This window comes from Leptopilina heterotoma, unplaced genomic scaffold (assembly GCF_015476425.1).
Source record: "Leptopilina heterotoma isolate Lh14 unplaced genomic scaffold, ASM1547642v1 Lhet_59, whole genome shotgun sequence".
Classification (NCBI taxonomy): Eukaryota; Metazoa; Arthropoda; class Insecta; order Hymenoptera; family Figitidae; genus Leptopilina; species Leptopilina heterotoma.
Window position 1 is genome coordinate 1,343,777 of NW_025111133.1, and position 19,273 is coordinate 1,363,049.

Sequence of the window (19,273 nt, forward strand, 5' to 3'; positions counted from 1 at the left end):
GGAACTTACTATTCTGTTAATTAAGAGGAAAGCTCGAGATTTTTGTGTACTCCATGAAACTTGAGGGGAGAGTTTGAAGAAAGTTCCAGTTAAATTAATGCTGAATCGACCCTGAGGACAATTAGCCAAACTATAACAATCGCCGGCCTTTCCAAATTCAACACGTTTTGAGCCTCGAGTCCAGGAAAATCTGTAGTCATCAGCTGAATAGAAAACAGAAATATTCAGTGAAAAATTATGGAAAAAAATTCAAGGTTTGTAATAAATAAAATATTTTGCATTTAGACGTTTAAAATATGCAAGATTATCTTAAAGGAGCATTTTTTTAAAATAACTTCACTAAAGTGAGTCAAATACAATATAAATAGATCTTCAAACTTGAATTTCAACAATTATATTAAATATAATTAAAATTTATAATTTTTATAATTATAATAAATAAATAAAATAAAAACATAAATTATTCAGATCTTATCTCATATTAATAATAAATAAATAATTGAATTCTCAAAAGTTTGAATGAAAAATTTTCAAATCAAAATTAATAAAAATTATCTTTAAAAATTTATATTAAAATATTTTTTATAAAACTTATTAGGTACATAATTAATTATTGTTTATTATTTTCAATAATTTTAATAAAATTTTTTACAAGAATTCAATTATTTTCATGAATAATAACATTCTTTCAAAGAATTCAATTATTTTTATAAATATTAAAATTTTTCGCAGAAATTCAATTATTTTCAAAATAATTAAAAAAAATTCACGAAAAGATTTAATTATTTTCCAAAATGTTTTGAAAGAATTCAATTATTTCCTAAAATTTCGACAAAATTCTTCTCAGCAGTTCAATTATTTTCAATAATATTCATGGAAAAGGCCTGTAATTTTTAAAAGTTTCTAAATTTTTTAAGTTTTCCATTTTTTCTCTTGAATAAAAATTCAAATAATAATAAAGCTAAATGGCATAAAAGAAAAGAAAAAATAAAGAATTTTAAGAAATTCAATTTTTCGGATTTTTGATAATTTTTGATAATTTTAGATTTTTTACCAAAGAGTCGAGACAATTTAATAAATAAAGTATTTTCCAAAAGCACAAAAATAATGAAGCTTAATCCCATAAAAGAGAAGAAAAAATGTTGAATTTTAAGAAAAACGGATTTTTAAAATTTTTCGAATTTTTGATAATTTTAGATTTTTTACCAAAGAGTCAAGACAATTTAATAAGTAAAGTATTTTCCAAAAGCACAAAAATAATGAAGCTGAATCACATAAAAGAGAGGAAAAAATGTTGAATTTTAAGAAAATCGGATTTTTGAATTTTTGATAATTTTAGATAATTTTAGATTTTTTACCAAAGAGTCGAGACAATTTAATAAATAAAGTATTTTCCAAAAGCACAAAAATAATGAAGCTTAATCCCATAAAAGAGAAGAAAAAATGTTGAATTTTAAGAAAAACGTATTTTTAAAATTTTTCGAATTTTTGATAATTTTAGATTTTTTACCAAAGTGTCAAGACAATTTAATAAGTAAAGTATTTTCCAAAAGCACAAAAATAATAAAGCTAAATCACATAAAAGAGAGGAAAAAATGTTGAATTTTAAGAAAATCGGATTTTTGAATTTTTGATAATTTTAGATAATTTTAGATTTTTTACCAAAGAGTCGAGACAATTTAATAAATAAAGTATTTTCCAAAAGCACAAAAATAATGAAGCTTAATCCCATAAAAGAGAAGAAAAAATGTTGAATTTTAAGAAATTCGGATTTTTGATAATTTTCGATAATTTTAGATTTTTTACCAAAGAGTCGAGACAATTTAATAAGTAAAGTATTTTCCAAAAGCACAAAAATAATAAAGCTAAATCCCATAAAAGAGAAAAAAAAATTTTGAATTTTAAGAAAATCGGATTTTTGAATTTTTTCGAATTTTTGATAATTTTAGATTTTTTACCAAAGAGTCGAGACAATTTAATAAGTAAAGTATTTTTCAAAAGCACAAAAATAATGAAGCTAAATCCCATAAAAGAGAGGAAAAAATGTTGAATTTTTAGAAATTCGGATTTTTGAATTTTTGATAATTTTCGATAATTTTAGATTTTTTACCAAAGAGTCGAGACAGTTTAATAAGTAAAGTATTTTTCAAAAGCACAAAAATAATGAAGCTAAATCCCATAAAAAAGAGGAAAAAATGTTGAATTTTTAGAAATTCGGATTTTTGAATTTTTGATAATTTTCGATAATTTTAGATTTTTTACCAATGAGTCGAGGCAATTTAATAAGTAAAGTATTTTTCAAAAGTACAAAAATAATGAAGCTAAATCCCATAAAAGAGAGGAAAAAATGTTGAATTTTTAGAAATTCGGATTTTTGAATTTTTGATAATTTTCGATAATTTTAGATTTTTTACCAAAGAGTAGAGACAATTTAATAAATAAAGTATTTTCCAAAAGCACAAAAATAATGAAGCTAAATCCCATAAAAGAGAGGAAAAAATGTTGAATTTCAAGAAATTCGGATTTTTGAATTTTTGATAATTTTCGATAATTTTAGATTTTTTACCAAAGAGTCGAGACTATTAAATAAATAAAGTATTTTCCAAGAGCACAAAAATAATGAAGCTAAATCCCATAAAAGAGAGGAAAAAATGTTGAATTTTAAGAAATTCGGTTTCTCGAATTTTTGATAATTTTCGATAATTTTAGATTTTTTACCAAAGAGTCAAGACAATTTAATAAATAAAGTATTTTTCAAAAGTACAAAAATAATGAAGCTAAATCCCATAAAAGAGAGGAAAAAATGTTGAATTTTTAGAAATTCGGATTTTTGAATTTTTGATAATTTTCGATAATTTTAGATTTTTTACCAAAGAGTCGAGACAATTTAATAAATAAAGTATTTTCCAAAAGCACAAAAATAATGAAGCTAAATCCCATAAAAGAGAGGAAAAAATGTTGAATTTTAAGAAATTCGGTTTTTCGAATTTTTGATAATTTTCGATAATTTTAGATTTTTTACCAAAGAGTCGAGACAATTTAATAAGTAAAGTATTTTCCAAAAGCACAAAAATAATAAAGCTAAATCCCATAAAAGAGAAAAAAAAATTTTGAATTTTAAGAAAATCGGATTTTTGAATTTTTTCGAATTTTTGATAATTTTAGATTTTTTACCAAAGAGTCGAGACAATTTAATAAGTAAAGTATTTTTCAAAAGCACAAAAATAATGAAGCTAAATCCCATAAAAGAGAGGAAAAAATGTTGAATTTTTAGAAATTCGGATTTTTGAATTTTTGATAATTTTCGATAATTTTAGATTTTTTACCAAAGAGTCGAGACAATTTAATAAGTAAAGTATTTTTCAAAAGCAAAAAATAATGAAGCTAAATCCCATAAAAAAGAGGAAAAAATGTTGAATTTTTAGAAATTCGGATTTTTGAATTTTTGATAATTTTCGATAATTTTAGATTTTTTACCAATGAGTCGAGGCAATTTAATAAGTAAAGTATTTTTCAAAAGTACAAAAATAATGAAGCTAAATCCCATAAAAGAGAGGAAAAAATGTTGAATTTTTAGAAATTCGGATTTTTGAATTTTTGATAATTTTCGATAATTTTAGATTTTTTACCAAAGAGTAGAGACAATTTAATAAATAAAGTATTTTCCAAAAGCACAAAAATAATGAAGCTAAATCCCATAAAAGAGAGGAAAAAATGTTGAATTTCAAGAAATTCGAATTTTTGAATTTTTGATAATTTTCGATAATTTTAGATTTTTTACCAAAGAGTCGAGACTATTAAATAAGTAAAGTATTTTCCAAGAGCACAAAAATAATGAAGCTAAATCCCATAAAAGAGAGGAAAAAATGTTGAATTTTAAGAAATTCGGTTTTTCGAATTTTTGATAATTTTCGATAATTTTAGATTTTTTACCAAAGAGTCGAGACAATTTAATAAATAAAGTATTTTCCAAAAGCACAAAAATAATGAAGCTAAATCCCATAAAAGAGAGGAAAAAATGTTGAATTTTAAGAAATTCGGATTTTTGAATTTTTGATAATTTTCGATAATTTTAGATTTTTTACCAAAGAATCGAGACTATTAAATAAGTAAAGTATTTTCCAAGAGCACAAAAATAATGAAGCTAAATACCATAAAAGAGAGGAAAAAATGTTGAATTTTAAGAAATTCGGTTTTTCGAATTTTTGATAATTTTCGATAATTTTAGATTTTTTACCAAAGAGTCGAGACAATTTAATAAATAAAGTATTTTCCAAAAGCACAAAAATAATGAAGCTAAATCCCATAAAAGAGAGGAAAAAATGTTGAATTTTAAGAAATTCGGATTTTTGAATTTTTGATAATTTTCGATAATTTTAGATTTTTTACCAAAGAGTCGAGACAATTTAATAAGTAAAGTATTTTCCAAAAGCACAAAAATAATAAAGCTAAATCCTATAAAAGAGAAAAAAAAATTTTGAATTTTAAGAAAATCGGATTTTTGAATTTTTTCGAATTTTTGATAATTTTAGATTTTTTACCAAAGAGTCGAGACAATTTAATAAGTAAAGTATTTTTCAAAAGCACAAAAATAATGAAGCTAAATCCCATAAAAGAGAGGAAAAAATGTTGAATTTTTGGAAATTCGGATTTTTGAATTTTTGATAATTTTCGATAATTTTAGATTTTTTACCAAAGAGTCGAGACAATTTAATAAGTAAAGTATTTTTCAAAAGCACAAAAATAATGAAGCTAAATCCTATAAAAAAGAGGAAAAAATGTTGAATTTTAAGAAAAACGTATTTTTAAAATTTTTCGAATTTGTGATAATTTTAGATTTTTTACCAAAGAATCGAGACAATTTAATAAGTAAAGTATTTTCCAAAAGCACAAAAATAATGAAGCTAAATCCCATAAAAGGGAGGAAAAAATGTTGAATTTTAAGAAAAACGTATTTTTGAAATTTTTCGAATTTTTGATAATTTTAGATTTTTTACCAAAGAGTCGAGACAATTTAATAAGTAAAGTATTTTTCAAAAGCACAAAAATAATGAAGCTAAATCCCATAAAAGAGAGGAAAAAATGTTGAATTTTTAGAAATTCGGATTTTTGAATTTTGGATAATTTTCGATAATTTTAGATTTTTTACCAATGAGTCGAGGCAATTTAATAAGTAAAGTATTTTTCAAAAGTACAAAAATAATGAAGCTAAATCCCATAAAAGAGAGGAAAAAATGTTGAATTTTTAGAAATTCGGATTTTTGAATTTTTGATAATTTTCGATAATTTTAGATTTTTTACCAAAGAGTCGAGACAATTTAATAAATAAAGTATTTTCCAAAAGCACAAAAATAATGAAGCTAAATCCGATAAAAGAGAGGAAAAAATGTTGAATTTTTAGAAATTCGGATTTTTGAATTTTTGATAATTTTCGATAATTTTAGATTTTTTACCAAAGAGTCGAGACTATTAAATAAGTAAAGTATTTTCCAAGAGCACAAAAATAATGAAGCTAAATCCCATAAAAGAGAAGAAAAAATGTTGAATTTTAAGAAAATCGGATTTTTGAATTTTTTCGAATTTTTAATAATTTTAGATTTTTTACCAAAGAGTCGAGACAATTTAATAAGTAAAGTATTTTTCAAAAGCACAAAAATAATAAAGCTAAATCCCATAAAAGGGAGGAAAAAATGTTGAATTTTAAGAAAAACGGATTTTTGAAATTTTTCGAATTTTTGATAATTTTAGATTTTTTACCAAAGAGTCGAGACAATTTAATAAGTAAAGTATTTTTCAAAAGCACAAAAATAATGAAGCTAAATCCCATAAAAGAGAGGAAAAAATGTTGAATTTTAAGAAAAACGGATTTTTGAAATTTTTCGAATTTTTGATAATTTTAGATTTTTTACCAAAGAGTCGAGACAATTTAATAAGTAAAGTATTTTCCAAAATCACAATAATAATGAAGCTAAATCCCATAAAAGAGAAGAAAAAATGTTGAATTTTAAGAAAATCGGATTTTTGAATTTTTTCGAATTTTAGATTTTTTACCAAAGAATTGAGACAATTTAATAAGTAAAGTATTTTCTAAAAGCACAAAAATAATGAAGCTAAATCACATAAAAGGGAGGAAAAAATGTTGAATTTTAAGAAAAACGGATTTTTGAAATTTTTCGAATTTTTGATAATTTTAGATTTTTTACCAAAGAGTCGAGACAATTTAATAAGTAAAGTATTTTCCAAAATCACAAAAATAATGAAGCTAAATCCCATAAAACAGAGGAAAAAATGTTGAATTTTAAGAAATTCGGATTTTTGAATTTTTGATAATTTTCGATAATTTTAGATTTTTTACCAAAGATTCGAGACAATTTAATAAATAAAGTATTTTTCAAAAGTACAAAAATAATGAAGCTAAATCCCATAAAAGAGAGGAAAAAATGTTGAATTTTTAGAAATTCGGATTTTTGAATTTTTGATAATTTTCGATAATTTTAGATTTTTTTACCAAAGAGTCGAGACAATTTAATAAATAAAGTATTTTCCAAAAGCACAAAAATAATGAAGCTAAATCTCATAAAAGAGAGGAAAAAATGTTGAATTTTTAGAAATTCGGATTTTTGAATTTTTGATAATTTTCGATAATTTTAGATTTTTTACCAAAGGGTCGAGACTATTAAATAAGTAAAGTATTTTCCAAGAGCACAAAAATAATGAAGCTAAATCCCATAAAAGAGAAGAAAAAATGTTGAATTTTAAGAAAATCGGATTTTTGAATTTTTTCGAATTTTTAATAATTTTAGATTTTTTACCAAAGAGTCGAGACAATTTAATAAGTAAAGTATTTTTCAAAAGCACAAAAATAATGAAGCTAAATCCCATAAAAGGGAGGAAAAAATGTTGAATTTTAAGAAAAACGGATTTTTGAAATTTTTCGAATTTTTGATAATTTTAGATTTTTTACCAAAGAGTCGAGACAATTTAATAAGTAAAGTATTTTCCAAAATCACAATAATAATGAAGCTAAATCCTATAAAAGAGAAGAAAAAATGTTGAATTTTAAGAAAATCGGATTTTTGAATTTTTTCGAATTTTTTCGAATTTTAGATTTTTTACCAAAGAATTGAGACAATTTAATAAGTAAAGTATTTTCTAAAAGCACAAAAATAATGAAGCTAAATCCCATAAAAGAGAGGAAAAAATGTTGAATTTTTAGAAATTCGGATTTTTGAATTTTTGATAATTTTCGATAATTTTAGATTTTTTACCAAAGAGTCGAGACTATTAAATAAGTAAAGTATTTTCCAAGAGCACAAAAATAATGAAGCTAAATCCCATAAAAGAGAAGAAAAAATGTTGAATTTTAAGAAAATCGGATTTTTGAATTTTTTCGAATTTTTAATAATTTTAGATTTTTTACCAAAGAGTCGAGACAATTTAATAAGTAAAGTATTTTTCAAAAGCACAAAAATAATGAAGCTAAATCCCATAAAAGGGAGGAAAAAATGTTGAATTTTAAGAAAAACGGATTTTTGAAATTTTTCGAATTTTTGATAATTTTAGATTTTTTACCAAAGAGTCGAGACAATTTAATAAGTAAAGTATTTTCTAAAATCACAATAATAATGAAGCTAAATCCCATAAAAGAGAAGAAAAAATGTTGAATTTTAAGAAAATCGGATTTTTGAATTTTTTCGAATTTTTTCGAATTTTAGATTTTTTACCAAAGAATTGAGACAATTTAATAAGTAAAGTATTTTCTAAAAGCACAAAAATAATGAAGCTAAATCACATAAAAGGGAGGAAAAAATGTTGAATTTTAAGAAAAACGGATTTTTGAAATTTTTCGAATTTTTGATAATTTTAGATTTTTTACCAAAGAGTCGAGACAATTTAATAAGTAAAGTATTTTCTAAAATCACAATAATAATGAAGCTAAATCCCATAAAAGAGAAGAAAAAATGTTGAATTTTAAGAAAATCGGATTTTTGAATTTTTTCGAATTTTTTCGAATTTTAGATTTTTTACCAAAGAATTGAGACAATTTAATAAGTAAAGTATTTTCTAAAAGCACAAAAATAATGAAGCTAAATCACATAAAAGGGAGGAAAAAATGTTGAATTTTAAGAAAAACGGATTTTTGAAATTTTTCGAATTTTTGATAATTTTAGATTTTTTACCAAAGAGTCGAGACAATTTAATAAGTAAAGTATTTTCCAAAATCACAAAAATAATGAAGCTAAATCCCATAAAACAGAGGAAAAAATGTTGAATTTTAAGAAATTCGGATTTTTGAATTTTTGATAATTTTCGATAATTTTAGATTTTTTACCAAAGATTCGAGACAATTTAATAAATAAAGTATTTTTCAAAAGTACAAAAATAATGAAGCTAAATCCCATAAAAGAGAGGAAAAAATGTTGAATTTTTAGAAATTCGGATTTTTGAATTTTTGATAATTTTCGATAATTTTAGATTTTTTTACCAAAGAGTCGAGACAATTTAATAAATAAAGTATTTTCCAAAAGCACAAAAATAATGAAGCTAAATCTCATAAAAGAGAGGAAAAAATGTTGAATTTTTAGAAATTCGGATTTTTGAATTTTTGATAATTTTCGATAATTTTAGATTTTTTACCAAAGGGTCGAGACTATTAAATAAGTAAAGTATTTTCCAAGAGCACAAAAATAATGAAGCTAAATCCCATAAAAGAGAAGAAAAAATGTTGAATTTTAAGAAAATCGGATTTTTGAATTTTTTCGAATTTTTAATAATTTTAGATTTTTTACCAAAGAGTCGAGACAATTTAATAAGTAAAGTATTTTTCAAAAGCACAAAAATAATGAAGCTAAATCCCATAAAAGGGAGGAAAAAATGTTGAATTTTAAGAAAAACGGATTTTTGAAATTTTTCGAATTTTTGATAATTTTAGATTTTTTACCAAAGAGTCGAGACAATTTAATAAGTAAAGTATTTTCCAAAATCACAATAATAATGAAGCTAAATCCTATAAAAGAGAAGAAAAAATGTTGAATTTTAAGAAAATCGGATTTTTGAATTTTTTCGAATTTTTTCGAATTTTAGATTTTTTACCAAAGAATTGAGACAATTTAATAAGTAAAGTATTTTCTAAAAGCACAAAAATAATGAAGCTAAATCCCATAAAAGAGAGGAAAAAATGTTGAATTTTTAGAAATTCGGATTTTTGAATTTTTGATAATTTTCGATAATTTTAGATTTTTTACCAAAGAGTCGAGACTATTAAATAAGTAAAGTATTTTCCAAGAGCACAAAAATAATGAAGCTAAATCCCATAAAAGAGAAGAAAAAATGTTGAATTTTAAGAAAATCGGATTTTTGAATTTTTTCGAATTTTTAATAATTTTAGATTTTTTACCAAAGAGTCGAGACAATTTAATAAGTAAAGTATTTTTCAAAAGCACAAAAATAATGAAGCTAAATCCCATAAAAGGGAGGAAAAAATGTTGAATTTTAAGAAAAACGGATTTTTGAAATTTTTCGAATTTTTGATAATTTTAGATTTTTTACCAAAGAGTCGAGACAATTTAATAAGTAAAGTATTTTCTAAAATCACAATAATAATGAAGCTAAATCCCATAAAAGGGAGGAAAAAATGTTGAATTTTAAGAAAAACGGATTTTTGAAATTTTTCGAATTTTGGTAATGTTAGATTTTTTACCAAAGAGTCGAGACAATTTAATAAGTTAAGAATTTTCCACATTAAAAAGTTTGACATTAAAAAATATATATAAAATGCCAATACTTAACCCACAAAATTTAATTTTCAAAACAAACAAATGAATGCAGATAATTTGCTAACGGAAAGGAAACTTACGATTATTATAATGTATTGATATTGATTGAATTCTTGAAGAATATTTAGAAAGTTAATAAAAATAATTGATTTACAGACGAAATTTAGTTTACAGTTTTTTAAAATAATGCCTGCACATAAGATAAATTTAATTCCGAGACCAAATTTTGTATGGTTGTTTTTTTTGCTTTTGGAGATTAACCTTAAGTACAAAAGAAAATTTTGACTTTTGTTGATTTTTGTCCCGAATTTTAAAAAATCTCCAATTAAAAAAAAGTATTTTTGCGTATTTTATTAGAATGTGAAATAAGATCTAAATAATTTATTCTTAATATTATTATTGAAGTTTATTATTGAAAATATTTGACTCATATTAGTCGAAGATATTGAAATAATGTTTTTTCTAGTAGATTTTATGTACGATCGAATTTTCGTTACACGAAATTTTCAATTTTAATCGAAATTAATAGAATTTTTGTCCAATGACAATTTAAATAAGTGATCAATTTTAAGAAATGTGATATTATTTTACCTATGATATACAATTTATTGACATCTATTCGCACTCGCTTGAATGCTGTAATTCCAGCAATTGTTCCTGGATCTGTCACACAGTGACAACTTTCATTTCTTTGTCCACCAAAGGGACAAGTCTGAGGATTTCGTAATCTAAAAGTGGAGAAAATTGGATAAAAATAGATAAAAGTGTTTAATACACTTAAAATAATTTTTTTGTTTGCTAGTTTAGTTTGTAGCTTAGTAATTGTTTTGTAGTTACTTTGTAGAAACAATTTTGTTTTTATATTCTTTTTTGATTCGTTTCTTACCTTTTGCCATAAATTTCGGCAAAATTCTCCTTATCCCCAGCAGGCAATGTGAGATATTCTTTCGGCTCCCTACCAACCATGTCGTAACAATAAATAGACATATTTCTTCCACCGATAATAAGATTGTACTCTCCATCTCTTGTCGATCTGAATCGTTTTTGCATTTCCATACACGATGTTGGACCACAACGACGTTGATTACATTTTCTCTTTCGCGGTGGTTTTAATTTCATCGGACAATTATATCTCGGCACCTTTTTCCCGTCTTTATTGTGACAAAACAATCGTCGCACTTGTCTCCCTTTCCTTCCACACTGATGACTACACTGTTGGAATATTAAAAATTTTTATTTTCTCTTTAGACAGAATTATTGATTTTTATTTAAAAAATTTGCCTATTATGTAAAATATTAAATTTTACAATATTATTGGAAATGAATTTTAGGAATGAAATTATTTGCCTCAAATTCCTTTTTTTCTAGAGGCTCACCTTCTTCCAGTTGCCAGCTGTCCAGTAATAATCGCAATCCTTGATTTTGCATGACTGTTGATCAATTGGTTTCTCAATTGTGGGACATTCGTTAATTGGTGTTGAATCGAGCCATCCATAGGCATTGACCAAATGGCAGGTAACATTTCTTCTTTGAATTCCTTCTCCACATTCCGTTGAACACTTGAAAAATGAATATTTTTGTCAAAATTTGATAAAAGTGAAAAATACTCTCAAAAAAAAAGTTTAAATAAATTATGTAGATGTTTAATTTATCGTTTCATGGCTGAATTTTTTGAACTTACGGCACTCCAGTCTGATGTTCGCCATCTATGGAAAGAATTGTCCATCGATGGATTACACGGTGGATTTTCACATTTTCTCAAATGACGAGGTCTTTGTTTTATTACACACTCCTTGTCTGGTAAAATTGTTCCTCTTGAACTGCGACATCGAACTTGGCGATACTGATATCCTTCGCCACAAGCCACATCACACTGTTGAATTAAATTTTGGAAATTTTAATTTAAACATCGTCTTATTTGGACATTTGAACTTTAAACTTGAAGTTTTCCAATTTTATTTTCTTTTAATTGTGGATTTTGTAAATTTACAATTTCAATTTGAAATTCACAATTTAATTCAGTGTTAATTACCTGACTCCATTCTCCTGTACTCCAAAGAGGACACGGATAAATATTGCAGTGTCGTCTTCGTGATACCTTTGAAAAAAAATTGTTGTATTTCATTTTTATAACATTTGGAAAATGACAATTTTCTTATTACTCACTTCGTCGGCAGATTCCGAATGCCATTTGTATATTTTGTGAGAAGGAACACTTTCGTGATTCACGTCGTTATCATGTTCCGATGGGTCGTCAAGTGGAGATTTTAATGTTGAAATAATAGACGGTAGAGTTTGCTAAAAATTATATTGAATTTTAAATTAAAAATGAAAAATAAAAAAATTAGAAATTTTAATTTCAAAATTATTTTAAAAAATTTAATTAATTATTCTTGTTTATTATTTTCAAAAATTTCATTGGAATTTTTCGTAATAATTCAATTTTTTTCATAAATTTGGAATTTAGAAAACGTATACTTTGTAAGAATTCAATTATTTATATAAATAGTTAAATTCTTCGCAGGAATTCCATTATTTTCAAAAAATTTTAATAAAATTCTCCTTAAGAATTCAATTTTTTCATAAATAATGAAAGTCCTTTGAAAAAATTCAATTATTTATAAAATTCAATTAGTTTCCGCAAAATACTAAACTTCTTTGCAAGAATTCAATTATTTTTATAAATAAATGATAAAATTCTTCGTAAGAATTGAATTATTTTTATAAATACATAATACAGTTCTTCTCAGGAATTCAATTATTTTCTATGCAAATTTATTAAAATTTCTAGAACAAGTTCAATTGTTTTTAAAAATTGCAATGAAATTTTTCTAAAAAATTCAGTTCTCAAAAATTTTAATGTATTTCCTTGTAAATTTCAATTATTTTTATAAATAATAAAGTTCTTCTCAAGAATTCAATTATTTTCCATGCAATTTTAATAAAATTTTTAAAACGAGTCCAATTATTATTAAAAATTGTACTCAAATTTTTCTAAAAAATTTTGATTAAATTCTTTGTAAATTTCAATTATTTTCAAAATTTTCGATTAAAATTATTAAAAAAAAATTACATTATTTTCAAGAAATTCTTTAAAAATATATAATTATTTTAAAAATTTTAATGAATTTTTACTAAAAATTAAATTATTTTCTAAAATTTCAATAAAATTCTTTGGGAAAATTCAATTATTTTTTGTAAATATTAAAATTCTTGGCGCAAGTTCAATTATTTTCCAAAATTGTAATAAAATTCCTGGGGAAAATTCAATTATTTTCATAAATATTAAAATTCTTGGCGAAAATTCAATTATTTTTAAACCAATTTGAAGAATTTTCTCGAAAGAATTCAAAAATTTTGTTAAAATCCTTCAAAGGAATTCAATTATTTTCAAATCTTTTGATAAATACTTCGTTTCTTCCAAGGATAAAAAGAGTAAGAATTCAATGATTTTCAATGTCATTCAATAAATTAATTTAAAAATTTGAAACATTTAGAAAGAAAAATTATTAAAAAAGTTACGAAACAAAGAAACAAACTACGAACAGATTACCGGAATACAACGATTAATAATATAAATTTTTATTTTTATTCGAAATTACTGGAGAAAATAGAAAATATTTAACACTTACAACTGTAGGGCAAAGATTCATGACGCAACTGGAAGTATCCATCGGTTGTTTTGTAAATTCACAATTTAACTTTTTCATAACCATATTATTTCCATCTCTACACGTTACTTCTCGTTTACGAATTCCTTCACCACAGGAAACTGAACACTAAAATCGTATATGAACAATAGGAATAAATAATGTCTCTTGATAATAAATAATAAATAAAGAATTGTAATTTTCGATTTATAATTAATTTAATTGAGTCTTTTTTATTCTAGATTTGAAAAAAACAATTACCGGTGTCCATTCAGTGGAATGCCACTTATAACAAGGACCTGCATCACAAACTTTCGAGATTTGCGAAGGCGATCCGCTACAATAATTTGCATGAACCACACGATTTTCCACCTGACACCAATAAGGCCTTTGTTGTTTTCCCAGTCCACAAGTAGCCGAGCACTGAAAAGAATAATAAAATTGTTCAGTAAGTATCTCCTTTTTTTCTAACTTTGCCGAGAATAAATTAGAGAAGAAAATAGAAAAATTTGCTAATTGAAAATTCACCTGCAAATAGTAAATTAATAAGCGAATTTTTCTATTTTCTTCTCAGTAAGTAAATTTTTTCTATTTATCTCTTGAAAAATTTTCGATTTGAATTTTTATTTTAAGACTCGGTCGTCTTTAATTATTATAAAATATGAAGATAACGATCACTCCGAGGCAAAGAAGAATTTATTCTATTTTCCTCTCGAAAAATGTTTGATTTGGATTTTTATTGCAAGACTTGGTCGTCTTTAATTATTTATTTAGAAAAATCACGAGACAATTATTATAAAATATGAAGATAAAGATCACTACGAATCAAAGACTCGGAGATAAGAAGATTGATTGATTGAGTGATTGATAAATGAATTGATGAAAATGATTTAAGTCGGATGAAAATAGAAATGAAGGATAAAAATTGATAAATATTACCGGACTCCATTCACCAAAGTCCCATCTGGGACATGTTTCTTGACCACAGACACTTGTCACTATTTTCTCCTGCGTCGAGCATTTTTCATCAGGTACTGGTCTGCCCTTGGAGTCAATGCAGTTCGCTGACCTTCTTTGAATTCCACCACCGCATGTCACTGAACATGCACCCCATGCACCATAATTCCAACGAAGATCGTGACACGATCCAATGCACGGCTCTTTTTCCTTCGGCCTTTCCAAATGAGAGCAAATATAATCGGGCAGTTGGCGCGCTTGACTTTTATCACTCATATGCAAAATGTGAACACAACGAGAGGTGACTGATCGCGTTCCATTACCACAATGACTCGAGCATTCCGATTTCGACGTTACTTGCCATCTGAAAAATTATTTTTCGATTTTTTTTTTACTGAATCGAAATAAATTTATCGTTTGATAATTAAAGCCAAACCTAATGGTGTTGATAAATTAATGAATCGTTTGGTAATTAAAGCAAGCCCTTGGGTTTGCTTTTATTACTAAACGATTCATTAATTTATTTCGGTATACATTTAATTTTAATTGTAGTATATTAAAAAAAAATTTTTTTGATAATATACTTTAAAAAAAAATTAAATTAAATATTTTCTAAACTGATTCGATTTTTTCGTATTGAATGCAAATTTTTACTAATTCGAATTTTTTGCGTTTCAGAACAAAAAAATACTCACTGGAAGAGACAGTGATTATTGCACATTTGACTCTCTTCTCTGGGTTTTTCTGCCCGACAATAACCATCGGGAACGACGTCTTTGTGCTCAGTTCCTCTGCATTCGGCGCGTCGATATTTCATTCCTTGACAACTCAAGGTACATGGAGACCAGCCGCTGAGAATCCATGTGTATCGTTCTAGGACCTTCTTTGGAACTGTGTATTCGTAAGTAATCTGAGGCGGAGATATTTTTCCCACAGAAAGCACCTGTAGATTAAATAGATTAATTAGCAAGGAAGTGATTTCGAGAGGAAAAATAGATTTTTTTTAAATGCGAATCTATACCTCTAAAATTAGGTCAACTTTAATTGGTCTCGAACTATTGAGGCGCTCAATTATTGCTTCAGGTCCACTGTATTCGATCGTCATTTCCGGTCGTCTGATTACTCTTCGATTCATAACCATGAATTTTCCATTTAGAATGTATTCCTCACGATCGGCATAGCGTAATACTGCAAAAGGAAATTTTATGTTTTTTTACGTATTCAAGCTTGAAATTTTGAAAATTTAAATTTAGATTAAAAATTCAATTCAATTGTAGAAAAAAGAAAATCCGTTTTCAGGCATCGAATAGTATGGACTTTTTCGATTTTTTTTGCAACAAAAAATCACTTTTTTTTTGTATAAAATGCAACTTATTTCGAATTTCGTGGTGTGAATAATAAAGAACTACAGTCAAATCATTTGATAATAATTGAAATTTTTCAAAATTCTATTAAAAATTATTGATTTTTTTTAACTATGTATTTCATTTTTAAAAATCAAGTTTTGAAGTATTCTAATTGCAAACTTTGAAAATAATTGAATTTTCAAAAATTTTAATGAAAAATCTTCAAATGAAAATTTTAAAAAGAAAATTGGGAAAAATAATTGAATTTTAAAAAATATTAATAAAAAATCTTTAAATGAAAATTAAAAAAAAAAATTGGGGAAAAGAATTTAATTTTAAAGAATTTTAATTAATATTTCAAAAAAAATTAGTGTAAATAATTGAATTTTCACAAATTTTAATGTAAATTTGAAAAAAAATGCAAAAATTATTTAATTTTCTAAAATTGCGAAATCAAATAATCTTCAAATGAAAATCTTGCTGAAATTAGTTGAATTTTTTAATATAAAATTAATAATTGAAAATTTTTTAAATAATCAAAATTTTATTAAATTGAAAAAAAATTCAATTTTAATTAGCAATTTAAGTAAACTTTTTTTTTCTTTTCTGAATAATTGAATTTTCAAACGACTTTTTAAAAATTATTAAAAATAATTGATTCAGAAAAGAATTTTGTAGCTATTTTTAAAAATAATTCAAATTTAGATGGTTTCAAATTAAAATTTTAAAAAATTTGAATTTTGAGTAACTTTAATTAAAAATTCTAAAGAACTTTGTCTTTTGAAAAATTTTAGTTTATTTAACACAAAAATTAGTTGAATTTTTGAATATATTTTTAATTAAAAACTTTCGAATAACCGAAATTTCGTAACATTGAATTGAAATAAAAAAAAGTTCTTGACGAAATTTAAGTGAACTTTTTTTTAAATTTATTAAACTCGAATATTTGATTACTTATTTTAAAAAATTATTATACTTAAATAAAATTGAAAGTTGTAGAAAATAATTGAATTCTAGTTGAATTACAGTTGTAATTTTTAGAAATAATTGCATTTTTATTATTGAAATAAATTCTATATTCGAAACAAATTTCATTATAAATTTTTAAAGTAATCTTGTTTTTGAGAAAAATGTTAAAAAATTTGAAAAAATTGTTTGAAAATAATTGAATTTTATAAAAACTTAGAAACTGAAGTTATTGGAACAGAGGAAAAAATTAAAAAATCTTCTGGAATTCAGAAAAAAGTCAGAAATAGAAAACCGATCTTTTATGATAATATTCTGAATAATAAACTACTTTTTCGAATTTTTTTTGTACTTTTAACTCTAAAACGATTTTTTTTGCGCCTGAAACTCAATCAATTTCAAAAGTTTAAGTTCTGAACGTTCAGATTAAGGGAACTTTTTTTTAATTAAATTTTTATTACAATAATATTGCGTCACGTATAAGAGAAATAAATTATTGTCTCTAAATTAATGTTTTATTTAATTCTTTAATTTATATTTACAGTACATAATTTTTGAAAATATATCAACAAAAAAAATTTATTTTCAGTAATAATTTTTACGAGGCCTTTATACGGTTTCAAAAATTTTATTTACTTATTTACTTTTTAATTTCTGAATTTGAACGTTCAGAACTATTGTAAATCATCCGTTTCGAATTAAATCTAAAAGCTCAAAAATAAGTACTAATTGTAATTGATTATAATGTTTGAATTGAGACACTAATTGATTTTTATGTTTTGAATTTAGAATGAAGAATCCATTACCGAGATAATTGGAGTCATTGTGAAGTCCTTCCCAACCATGTTGCTTGATTTCGATGAAGCTACTGCCGGCTGGAATTTTCGTGACTCTGGTGTATCCATAAAAGCTGGAATTAAATGAGCCGGTGATTCTCTGACAGGATGAATTATCACCCTTGCAAACGCCGCATGAATCCATCTTCGCCGATGAATTTAGAATGTGATCGCAGCCAGATGGCAAACAACGTCCATTGACACACATGTGAAAGGTATCTGGCCCACAGGGCGTTCCATCTATTACCTTATCTCGCAGCATGTAGTACTGATTACTCTCCACTTGACAGTACAATTTACATCTATCTTCCGGAAGTACTAGACGTAGGAAAAAATTTTATGTCACAGACTCTGGTTTGATATTTTAATCCATGGATTAAATGAATTAACTTTTACTATTTTCGTAGTGAAGCAGAAACTTCTGCTCATTTTTGGCAATTTTTATAATTTTTAGAGTAAAAGTTGATTTTTGTGAAAATTATTTCGAACGTAGCAAAATTGACTTTGAAAATTGCAAAAGTTTCAAACAGTTCTGGTTTTACTTTGTAAATAGTAAAAGATACTCCATATTTTTCTCCGTGCATATTAAAAACGATTCAGAATTTTTCTTCTTGAATTGCAAATTTTAATTGACAAAGAAATTTTTTAACTTACTCCTCGTATATTTTGCATGCCACGTGACGTCTCGGGGAAGATTTCGAATATCCAAGTTGTCATTATTGAACGCCGCACATTGTTCTTCTCTAAAATTTCCAATTTAAAATATTATTTTTATGAATTAAAGCTTATCTTTCTGAAAAGTTATTTTTGGAAAAAAGTTCACTCAAATTTATTAATTTTTTCCAAAAATAACTTTTCATATAAATTTTGTTTTTGGCGATTGAGAGTAAAATTTTCGAGAGAGAAAAAAAATTGATCCTCACCGAAAATCAGGAGTTTCTGTTGAACATTCTTTGGTGCTACAATTTTTATATTTAACACGTTCGCCAATACAGTAATTCCCTCCATTCTGTGGCGATGGATTGTTGCATTCGCGAAATTTTTTCTTAATTCCACCGCCGCATGTGCGTGAGCAATCTCCATAATCTCCCCAATTACCCCATTGGCCGTCAATGGGCCTTAGATTCTGACGAGAGACACACTCGCCACGATGACACCATTTATTTTCACCGCAATTTGTTCCATCAGCCCAAGGCATGTGTTGCGTGTGACAGTCTTCCGTTGTATCATAGAGCGGAGCGGTACACCATAATCTCTTGCACACTGCCTGGCCAGTAACAAATACGGTCAACGAAATTACATCTTTTCAACTTTCTTAATTGAACGAGGAAATTCGAATTTACAAAATTATCTCTCAAATGCGAATTTCAAATATGTAATTTTAAATTCAAAATTTGATTTTTTTAAGTTAAATTAATTCCAACAGAGTTGCCACAGTTCAGGGGAATCAGGGAAGTCGGAGAGAAAATGAAACAAATGATCAGGGAATTGTCAGGAGAATTTTAACAAAAATTCAAATACTGGAAAAATATCAAATTTCTAGAATTAGGACGAAAATATTCTTGTTTTTGTATCGAAAAAAGTTTTCAAATACATAAACTCTTCTTGAATTATTTCAATTCTTTAAAATTTTAGTTAAAAGCTGTTGAAACTTTTGGAAATAGTTAAATTGTAAAAGCTTTTAAACTAAAAGTTTTGGAAATAATAAAATTCTTCTCGGGGATTCAATTATTTTGAATACA

At 24.9% G+C, this 19,273-nt stretch overlaps 1 protein-coding gene and 1 long non-coding RNA gene across 2 annotated transcripts in view; one reads left to right on the forward strand and one right to left on the reverse strand.

Annotated features, from left to right (window-relative positions):
• Positions 1–19,273, reverse strand: part of LOC122509059 (A disintegrin and metalloproteinase with thrombospondin motifs 9-like) — a 44,606-nt gene that overhangs the window by 485 nt on the left and 24,848 nt on the right. The window contains exons 12-26 of the mRNA XM_043622826.1: positions 18,455–18,794; positions 18,186–18,274; positions 17,502–17,849; positions 15,405–15,571; positions 15,079–15,326; positions 14,366–14,747; positions 13,688–13,849; positions 13,409–13,555; positions 11,943–12,074; positions 11,809–11,874; positions 11,458–11,649; positions 11,153–11,335; positions 10,663–10,988; positions 10,368–10,504; positions 10–203 (exon numbers count right to left, since the gene is read on the reverse strand). Coding sequence (XP_043478761.1) covers positions 10–203; positions 10,368–10,504; positions 10,663–10,988; positions 11,153–11,335; positions 11,458–11,649; positions 11,809–11,874; positions 11,943–12,074; positions 13,409–13,555; positions 13,688–13,849; positions 14,366–14,747; positions 15,079–15,326; positions 15,405–15,571; positions 17,502–17,849; positions 18,186–18,274; positions 18,455–18,794 — 3,113 coding nt within the window. The remainder of the gene's footprint in view (positions 1–9; positions 204–10,367; positions 10,505–10,662; positions 10,989–11,152; positions 11,336–11,457; positions 11,650–11,808; positions 11,875–11,942; positions 12,075–13,408; positions 13,556–13,687; positions 13,850–14,365; positions 14,748–15,078; positions 15,327–15,404; positions 15,572–17,501; positions 17,850–18,185; positions 18,275–18,454; positions 18,795–19,273) is intronic.
• On the forward strand, positions 173–13,874 carry LOC122509061. Its single transcript, XR_006302287.1, has 2 exons — positions 173–254; positions 13,669–13,874. It is a non-coding gene; the product is annotated as an uncharacterized LOC122509061 (long non-coding RNA).